Raw genomic sequence first — 10,242 nt, forward strand, 5'->3', positions numbered from 1 at the left:
CTGTGTCCTGGTGAAAACTGACCCGGGGCCCAACGTCCTCCTGATTGGGGGCACCAACAAAAACATCTCGGTGGGAAGACCCACAGGACCCTGGTTCTTTTCTGTGCTTAAAAGGGGCCCATGAGAAAGATGGGGACAGACTTTTGAGCAGAGCCTGTTGTGACAGGACAAGGGGTGATGGGTTTAAACTAAAGGAGGGAGATTCAGGCCAGACATGAGGAGGAAATTGTTGCCCTGAGGGTGGTGAGAGCCTGTCCCAGGTTCCCAGAGAGGTGGTGGCTGAACCATCCCTGGAGACATCCCAGGCCAGGCTGGACGGGGCTCTGAGCAACCTGAGCTGGTGCAGATGTCCCTGCTCATGGCAGGGGGGCACTGGGGGAGCTGGGAAGGGCCCTTCAACCCAAACTGTTCTGAGATTCACTCTGGGACCGACCAGAAAGGTGCTGTAACATCTCCAGCCTGTTAGAGCGTGAGCGCTTTGCCCAAATCCCACCCAATTCCACCCAGATGAGCCAGGACAGCCCTGCACGTGGCAGCACAAACAGCAGCTCCAACCCAAACACAAGACATTTGAGAGCTGGACGCTCGTTGGTGCGAAATCATCACCAGGGACATGTTGCCAGAGCTGGCCCGGGGTGAGGTGACGCTGCCAGCGGGACCAGATGGGTTTAAAACACCCAATTTTGGTTGTCCTGCCTCTGTTCCTCAGCACACACCCCTCCCGCTGCTCCAGGACCGTGCCACCCACTCCCTGTCGCACCGTCCCTCCCACTCTGCCCCGGAACAGCGGCTGAATGCCGAACAGACGGGGAGATGTGGTGCTTTGCGGACACGAGTGTTAATCTTTATTGGAAGCTGCAACGCTCGGACGCCATCTTGCCTTCCCCTCAGCGCGGCGCAGGAAGCGGCGCGCGACGCCGAAGCCGCTTCCGCCGCCCCTCGGCCCCGCCCCCTGGGATAAGCGGCGCCGCGCGCGGCCCCCACTTCCTTTTCCGCCCAGCGATCCAAGATGGCGGACACGCAGGTGGGCGCTGCGCGGGGTTTAGGCCGCGACCACCGGGACCCACCGAAAAACCGCCCTCGCCGGGCCGGGACGACGCCCCCACGTCCCCCATCGCCCCGGAGGGCGATGGGGGACGTGGGGGCGTCGTCCCGGCCCGGCGAGGGCGGCAACGAGCGACCTGTGGGGCGGTGGCATGGCGGGGGGGAGCGGCGCTGTGTGAGGTACCGAGTCCCGCGGTTTCTGAAAATATTCCCTTCTCTCCCCTCTCTGCAGACCGAGCGGGCCTACCAGAAGCAGCCCACCATCTTCCAGAATAAGAAGCGGGTGCTGCTGGGGGAGGGCGGCAAGGAGAAGTTGCCCCGTTACTATAGAAATATCGGGCTGGGCTTCAAGACTCCCAAGGAGGTAAGAGGTTCACAGGGTGGTTTGGGTTGAAGGGACCTTCCCAGGCTCTCACCACCCTCAGGGGCAACAATTTCCTCCTCATGTCCGGCCTGAATCTCCCTCCTTTAGTTTAAAACCATCACCCCTTGTCCTGTCACAACAGGCCTTGCTCAAAAGTCTGTCCCCATCTTTTTCATCAGCCCCTTTTAACCACAGAAAAGAACCCAGGATCCTGTGCGTCTTCCCACCGAGATGTTTTAGTTGGTGCCCCCAATCAGGAGGATGTTGAGCCCCGGGTCAGTTTTCAGTTCAGATCAGGAGGATTTTGAGCTCCTTCTAAGTAAAGAAAGGCTGCAATAAGCTCCACTTGTAGCTGCAGCTCCTTTGAGCTTCGGTGCTGCCTGAGCTGTTTGTCCATCTGAATGCTGACAGTCACTGAATGTCCTTTCCTGAGGCCATTTCCTCTCGTCCTTGCACTTTGTAAGGAACGTTTAACAAAGGAATGTTGCTTTTACGAAATTGGGGACCTGGCGCCTGACCCTAGTCTGGGGGAAGGACCGAGAGACATCAGACCATGAATCCTTAATGGAAAACAGAGTCTCTTTGTACTAACCCCGGAATGCAAATTGATACTTATTTTTTAAAAAATTCCACCTGGGGGAAGATTAGCCAAAGAGCCAGGAACCCATATTTTAAATAAACCGGAAAGGGGAGGGGGTTGTTAGAATCAGAAGAATGAGACAGGTAAACTGAGGCAGGGTCGGGCAGTCTGTAAACCTGCAGCACCAACCGCCGGGGACAGGGAGGGGAATTTGCGGCCGGGATTTGGGGGATATAACCAGGGGTTTTGCCGTGTTCCGTGCGCCTGCCTTTAGGTGCAACACCCGGCCTGGCAAAATCGCTGATAAAATCTGCTTTGCCGGGAGATCCTGCAGGGGCCTGTTCTATTGGCAGGGTGATCGTTTCCTACACTGAGGGTCCCAAAACTGCCCCCAGGATTCGAGTCACAGAATCACAGAATAGATAATATAAAATATAAACAGTAGTGTGTGTGGGAGTAAGAATTAAAAAGGCAGCTTAACAGGGCAAGTAGTGTAAATAAGGAGTTTAGGCCTATCTTATTTCCTGGATATACAAAGTGCAGGAGGTTAATAACTACTAGGAGAGGAGCAGAAAATAAAAATAATTGTTATGCCATTTTATTAATCCAGCGTTTACTTCTGAGTAGTAAAAAGGAGAGTAAGGAAAGATAATTTCCTTTTATTTGAATGTGAAATCTGGAAGATTGTAAAGTGCTGGAACAGGCTGCACTCGAGTCAGTTGTGGATTCTTTACCTGGAGAGCACAGAAGTGCATTATTGATATATAGCCCTCGGGTTTGTAGCATACCTGCCACAGCCTTTGGGTGCAGGAGGCTGTAAACACAACAGTGTTCTGCTGGGAGTTTGCTCCTACACTAATCGTTTCCTACACTCAGGGGCCCAAAACTCACCCCAGGATTTGAGTCATAGAACCATAGAATGTCCTGAGCTGGAAGGGCCGACAGGATCATGGAGCCCAACTCCTGTCCCTGCACAGGACACCCCACAGGTCACCCCGTGTGTCTGAGGACATTGTCCAGTCTCTTCTTGAACACTGTCAGCTTGGGGCCGGGACACCTCCCTGGGGAGCCTGTTCCAGTGTCCAGCACCTCTGGGTGAAGAACCTTTTCCTCATGTCCAACTGATCCTCCCTGGCACATCTTCCTGCCGTTCCCTCACGTCCTGATGGTTTCTCTCTGCAGGCGATTGAGGGTACCTACATTGACAAGAAATGTCCCTTCACTGGTAACGTCTCCATCCGGGGCAGGATTCTCTCGGGTGAGTTGTGGGGGTGACAATAAAGCCACGACCCCGAGCGCTGCGCTGGTCCTGCAGCCGCAGATGATGGTTTTTCTCACGATGGTCTGCCGAGCCTGCAGTGGAGGCTCTGACGACAATGCCACATGGCTTCACTGATGCCCGGTGACAGGACCAGCTACTGGCAGCGCTCCTTCCAGATGTGCTGGGTGGGTGGAGATCTTGGTGCAATACAGCAGCTTGGAGCGTTGGTTCTAGGGGAGGGGTCACAGCGTCCTTAGAAACCTTCAAAAAATATGAGAAATAATTTGTTTGGTGGTAGAAATTGGAGTTATGTAGCCTGGCAGTAATAGAACTTGCTCACCTGGTAGAACAGGGTCCCAGAGTGTCCCTCAGGGTGTGTTGGGGCTGATTATTGGGGTGAAAAAGGAGAAATTAGTGGAACTGAAGGTGCTGCTGGCCTGACATGTCAAGTACCACTTGTCCCTGCTGATCCTCTTGGATCGCTCCTTCAAATCCCTGTTCTCCGTGAGTTACACCCCAAATCTCCAGCCCGGTTTGCCGCTGCTCAGTGTGTGTTTCCTTGTCCTCATCACTGTCATGTCCCCAGGCGTGGTGACCAAGATGAAGATGCAGCGCACCATCGTCATCCGCCGCGACTACCTGCACTATATCCGCAAGTACAACCGCTTCGAGAAGCGCCACAAGAACATGTCCGTGCATCTCTCCCCCTGCTTCAGGTGCGTGGCCCCGCGGTGACGGGGGGGCAGTGCTCTGAATACCTCATATGTGTGTTTATATAGATATTTTATACTGCTGAGCTCGGCTTTAGTGCTTAAACTGCAGCGAGTGCCGTGTCTGTGTGTCCTGCGCGGTTCATCGCTGCCCCCGTCCCGTCGCGGTGGTGATGTCCAGTCTCACGATGGTCTGCAGAGCCCCGGCTGCACGGGGGCTGCTGAGAGCGCCCACGGCACCTGCTGAACCGCGGCGGGGGAGAAACGTTAAAAAATCGGTGTTTCTGAGTAAACGCTGAGGAGGAAGGCAGCAGGTTTGAAGGGCGGCGGGTTTTTGTTTCCTAAGCTGGTTTTTGCAGTGCATCTTGCCAGAAAAGCCAGGACTAGCATCACATCCCAGCTGATGTGGGTTGAGAAGTGCTTTGAGCCGGCGTGTGACTAGAGCCGGCGTTCGTGCCCAGCTCGTCCCGCTCTCAAAAAGCTGCTGCTGAGCCTCAAGTCCAAGCTCAGCACGGGGTGACAGACCCCGCGGCACATTCGCCTTCGCAGCTCTGAAAATAAGACCTTGTGTGACACTTTGCACACGCGAGGTCCCTCTCGGTAGCACCACACGATGCGAACGGCTGCGCCGCAGCACAAACAGCTGTGGACACAGAGACACTGGAGCACGGGGGTGTCATTGCAGGGACGTGCAGATCGGCGACATCGTCACCGTGGGAGAGTGCCGGCCCCTCAGCAAGACCGTCCGCTTCAACGTCCTCAAGGTCACCAAGGCCGCGGGCACCAAGAAGCAGTTCCAGAAGTTTTAAAAGTGGCCAACGGAAGATCCGCAGGACGAATAAAACTTTTGTAAAAACGCACCTGCTGTGTGTAACCTGCAGTAAATACAGCGGCACGCATGAGCGTATCGCGGTATGGGAAGGGGCGGGAGGAGCGCAGCTCTGGAGGAAAATGTGAGATTTACACTGACACCGACCTGATCCTCCAGATTTTCTGTTCAGAAATGAGGAATTCGGGTGCGGGACGGGGGGAGCGTGTGGCCAGGTCCTGTTCACGGAGCTGGCACAGGATCTGGTGCTGCCGCGAGCGGGACCAGGTACAGCAGCTCCCACGCTGCATGTTTGCGACTGGCCTTTTTTAATGTGTGGGAACTGGGGCACAGTAAAAACACAGAAAGGGGACACGCTCTGATGGCTTTTGGTCACTTTCTGCAGAGTTCCTGCAGATTCCCAGCGCAGCACCGAGTCGTGGTTCATTGTCTTGCCCTCCCAGCAGCAGATGGGAGATCCCAGCACAACTTGGGTCAGAACCTGAAGCTTCTTAGCAGTAACAGGCCAAGGTGGTCTCAAAGATAATTTCTCTGGAAGCTTAAATACGTATCTAAAGAGGAATCTGCCATGTGGTGGTTTCACACACAAGGTGTCCAAGTGCCTTGTCACAGGCTGGTGACCCAGGAAATGGGAATTAATGCTGAAAAAATGGCCTTTTCTGCAGGATTTTATAGAGGTGCTGGTTTGTGGTTCCAACATTCAGCTGCTGTTCCGGGGCAGAGTGGGAGGGACGGTGCGACAGGGAGTGGGTGGCACGGTCCTGGAGCAGCGGGAGGGGTGTGTGCTGAGGAACAGAGGCAGGACAACCAAAATTGGGTGTTTTAAACCCATCTGGTCCCGCTGGCAGCGTCATCTCACCCCGGGCCAGCTCTGGCAACATGTCCCTGGTGATGATTTCGCACCAACGAGCGTCCAGCTCTCAAATGTCTTGTGTTTGGGTTGGAGCTGCTGTTTGTGCTGCCACGTGCAGGGCTGTCCTGGCTCATCTGGGTGGAATTGGGTGGGATTTGGGCAAAGCGCTCGCGCTCTAACAGGCTGGAGATGTTACAGCGCCTTTCTGGTCGGTCCCAGAGTGAATCTCAGAACAGTTTGGGTTGGAGGGCCCTTCCCAGCCCCCCAGTGCCCCCCTGCCATGAGCAGGGACATCTGCACCAGCTCAGGTTGCTCAGAGCCCCGTCCAGCCTGGCCGGGGATGTCTCCAGGGATGGTTCAGCCACCACCTCTCTGGGAACCTGGGACAGGCTCTCACCACCCTCAGGAGCAACAATTTCTTCCTCATGTCCGGCCTGAATCTCCCTCCTTTAGTTTAAAACCATCACCCCTTGTCCTGTCACAACAGGCTCTGCTCAAAAGTCTGTCCCCATCTTTCTCATGGGCCCCTTTTAAGCACAGAAAAGAACCAGGGTCCTGTGGGTCTTCCCACCGAGATGTTTTTGTTGGTGCCCCCAATCAGGAGGACGTTGAGCCCTGGGTCAGTTTTCACCAGGACACAGGTGAACGTTCCCGACAGCAGCCGGGTCAGACGCGTTTCCCCGCACAGGGGGGTCCCTCAGCCCGGTGTCCCCGCTGCCACCTCTTGCCACCGGGCTCAGCCCGAACCTGGCGGGGCTGTCAGGAGGTGAACCGGCCCGGTCTGGTGTCTGCAGGTGGTGGTGCCGTGGCTGTCACCTGGGGGGCCTGGGAAGAGGCTGCTGGGGGGTGTCACAGAATCACAGAATCATTTTGGTTGGAAAAGCCCCTCAAGATCGCTGAGTCCACCCGTTCCCCACCCCTGGCACTGCCCCATGTCCTGAGAACCTCATGTCCGTCTGTCCAACCCCTCCAGGGATGGTGACTCCAGCACTGCCCTGGGCAGCCTGTTCCAATGCCCCACAGCCCTTTGGGGAAGAAATTGTTCCCCAGATCCAACCTCAACCTCCCCTGGCGCAACCTGAGGCCGTTTCCTCTGCTCCTGGCGCTTGTTCCTGGGGAGCAGAGCCCGACCCCCCCTGGCTCCAAGCTCCTTTCAGGCAGGTCAGAGATCAGAAGGTCTCCCCTCAGCTCCTGTTCTCCAGCTGAACCCCCAGCTCCCTCAGCCGCTCCCATCACCCTTGTGCTCCAGCCCCTCACCAGCTCCGTTCCCTTCTCTCAACTCGCTCCAGCACCTCAAGGCCTTTCTTGGTGTGAGGGGCCCAGAACCGCCCCCAGGGTTCGCGGTTTGGCCTCCCCATTCCCAGCACAATGGGATTTTGGTGCTGGAGGTTTCTCTGCTGAAATCTGAAGGATGGTGAGAGTTGGGGTCAGGGCTGGGGGAGGAGGAGCAGGGGCTCAGCTGGGGGTGCAGGATCCCTGATCTGGGGGTGCAGGATCCCCGAGGGGGGTTTTACAGGATCCCCAGGCCGGAGGTGCAGGATCCCAGCAGATCTCTGGAGCTGATGTTCCTGCCAGGGCTGCATCATCACGCAGGAGCCCCCTGTCCTGCCGGGACCTCGGCCGAGGGCACCTCTGGCACCCCCTGCGCACCCAGCAGAGCTGGGCGAAATGCTGATTGTTCTCCCAGCAGATCTGGGTAAAATGCTGATTATTCACCACTTCCCTGAACAGCCAGATGACCTCTGGCAGGTCCCTGTCCTGCTGCCGCAGGGTCCCCAGTGGTCTCGGGGATCTGGTGTTCATCGTGGATCCACTGCCAGCTCCCGCCTGAGCCCGTCAGGGTCTGCAGGAGGGTTTGATCTGCCCCGGAGCACAGAGGTGGATCCGGCTGCTCCTGCTCGCTCAGACGCTGCTGGAGGAGCAGCAACGGGAGCAGCGACGGGAGCAGCAACAGGAGCAGCGACCAGAGCAGCATCGGGAGCAGCAACAGGAGCAGCGACCAGAGCAGCATCGGGAGCAGCAACAGGAGCAGCAACCGGAGCAGCGACCAGAGCAGCGACCGGAGCAGCATCGGGAGCAGCAACCGGAGCAGCGACGGGAGCAGCATCGGGAGCAGCAACAGGAGCAGCAACGGGAGCAGCGACCGGAGCAGCGACGGGAGCAGCGACGGGAGCAGCGACCGGAGCAGCACCAGGACGGTCCCTGAGCTGGGCCCAGCAGAGTGGGGGTCTCACCACACCCTCCATCTCCCTCCCAGCAGGTTCTGGGGCAGAAAACAGCTTTTCTGCTCTCCAGGCCCTTTCCATGAGCTGAATCGCCTCTCAGAGCAGCAAGACGAGAGGGAGGGGAACAAGTGGCCTCACTGCTAATTAAATCTGATCCTTCCCTTCATTAGCATCACTGTATTTGATGAGGCGGCAGCTTCACCGCCCAACCAGCGGCTCCATGATCCAGAAACCTGTTCCTCCTCCTTTCTGTCAGCCTGAGAGCTGAAGGGGACCCGGGCACCGACCTTTGCAGAGATAAAGCTGCTCTGCTGATATTCCCAAACTGCTCCTGGAAATACTAATTACACTGTCTAATCACCCCCATAGCCCTGCAGGGCACCTGGTTCTGAATGTTTTCACCGAGGCTGCTGTCGGCTCTGAGGGATCTTCAAATCAGCAGAGAGACTCAAGGGGGAAAAATTCACCGTTTTCGCTGTGCCAGATTGTGAGGCAAAGTTTCACCAGGGTGAATGTGGTTAAAGGTTTTAGATGGGAGCTTGACTCAGCTGCACGAGGAACCTTGTCATCTTTGCTGGTTTGAGATAAACGGCTCCTTTTGCTTTCAGAAATTATGAATATTTGAAAATTGCGCAGGCGGCATCTCCGATAAACATTCTCGTTCGCTGGAGCAGCGACACGCGGCGCTGGGGAACAAACCCCCTACATCAGACAGGCACAATTTGTATTTATGACAGTACCTCAATGGTTCTGGGGCCATTCGGGCTCATTTGCAATGAGCTGGTTTTGTTCTGATCCCACGTACGGACACAGAAAAATCCCACACGTGGCTCATCAATGAAGCCCTGATGGTTCGTAACAGGAATTGATGCTTCAGCCTGGTTTTAATGGAAAATAGATCCTGGCCAATTAACTTCTGGAAGGCGTTTTATTTAGCGATTGCATAACGCTCTCATTAAAAATGTATCGGCAAATCACAAAGTAAGTAGGTTAGGAAGTGAATAGATTTCCAAATATATCTGCTAATTGATTTAAAATATTAAATAGGGCTGGACAGACCCTTAGTTCAAAACTAAGAGGAGCCGCCCTGCTGGGGAAGATCACACGGAATCTGAACCCGCCGCTGATGGGAGCTGCGTGTTCCCAGGCAGACGTCCGTGTGTCCGGCTGTTCCGGAGCCCGGTTGAGCCGTTTCGAGGTCTGTGCCACCAGGAAGTCGCGATCCGGGTGGAAACGCCCCACAAAGGGCTTTGGAAACCCAGCGCGGGTTCAGGAAAAACCTGCAGAAGTGGGTTGGAGTGGAAATCGTCTTGGGGCTGAGGAGGCAAACCGCTCGGCTTGAACACGAGGAGGCTGAAAAACAGGCTGATTCTCGGCGTTCGTCCACGGGGAGGGTGCACCGGAGGCTGCGGTCGTGCGCCTTCACCTGGAGGAGTCAGAAGAATCTGTTATGATTGTGCGAAACTGAAGACAGGGAGCAAAAAGACCGTTTGAGCAGCTTCCCCTGGGGCAGCCTCGCGTTGCACAAACTTCAGCTCCGTTTCCACTCCCCAAGCCGCTACCTGGGGTCCCGGTCCGGGCACGAGACCCTCGAGCGCTCTGGGGCGTCTGTCCCCCCTCCCCGGGCGGGACGGGAGCTGACGGTGTCCCCGGGGTCGCGGTTTGTGCTGCACCGGGTACGGTCACAGCCAGCGCGCTCCTGCTGCTCAGGCGCCTCGCGACCCGCGGGGACCATGAACCGTCACTGAATAAAGTCAGACAGCCAGGAGAACGCGTGTCACGGCTGCAAGGACAAGAGCCAGGTGTCGCTCCGAAATCACAGACGGTTTGTGCTGAAGGACCTTCCCAGCCCCCCAGTGCCCCCCTGCCATGAGCAGGGACATCTGCACCAGCTCAGGTTGCTCAGAGCCCCGTCCAGCCTGGCCTGGGACGTCTCCAGGGATGGTTCAGCCACCACCTCTCTGGCCAACCTGGGACAGGCTCTCACCACCCTCAGGGCAACAATTTCCTCCTCATGTCCAGCCTGAATCTCCCTCCTTTAGTTTAAAACCATCACCCCTTGTCCTGTCGCAACAGGCCCTGCTCTAAAGTCTGTCCCAATCTTTCTTCTCGGCCCCTCTTCAGTCCGCAAAGGCCGCACTAAGGTCTCCCCGGAGCTTCTCTTCTCCAGCTGAACAGCCCAGCTCTCTCAGCCTGTCCCACAGCAGAGCTGTTCCAGCCTCGGGTCATTTCTGGGGCTCCTCTGGCCCCTCTCCAGCAGCTCCGTGTGTGTCCTGTGCTCAGGACCAGCACAAACGCTGTCCCCAAATCGCTCCTTCCCATCACACACACAGAACGTCGACCCCGGGCTCTCTGCTGCTCCACTTTGTTACCAAA

At 56.5% G+C, this 10,242-nt stretch overlaps 1 protein-coding gene and 2 non-coding genes across 3 annotated transcripts; all 3 read left to right on the top strand.

Moving 5' to 3' along the window:
• The first annotated feature begins 983 nt into the window (after positions 1-983).
• RPS11 (ribosomal protein S11) lies at positions 984-4,819 on the top strand. Its single transcript, XM_065639305.1, has 5 exons — positions 984-1,024; positions 1,277-1,408; positions 3,171-3,246; positions 3,836-3,965; positions 4,645-4,819. Exons 1-5 carry the CDS (start codon positions 1,010-1,012, stop codon positions 4,766-4,768), a joined length of 477 nt encoding a protein of 158 aa, XP_065495377.1. The 5' UTR covers positions 984-1,009; the 3' UTR covers positions 4,769-4,819.
• On the top strand, positions 3,305-3,393 carry LOC135984637 (small nucleolar RNA SNORD35). Its single transcript, XR_010605682.1, has one exon. It is a non-coding gene; the product is annotated as a small nucleolar RNA SNORD35 (small nucleolar RNA).
• On the top strand, positions 4,125-4,215 carry LOC135984638 (small nucleolar RNA SNORD35). The gene has a single exon (XR_010605683.1). It is a non-coding gene; the product is annotated as a small nucleolar RNA SNORD35 (small nucleolar RNA).
• Positions 4,820-10,242: the final 5,423 nt, after the last annotated feature.

Source organism: Caloenas nicobarica, chromosome 1 (genome assembly GCF_036013445.1).
Source record: "Caloenas nicobarica isolate bCalNic1 chromosome 1, bCalNic1.hap1, whole genome shotgun sequence".
Lineage (NCBI taxonomy): Eukaryota > Metazoa > Chordata > Aves > Columbiformes > Columbidae > Caloenas > Caloenas nicobarica.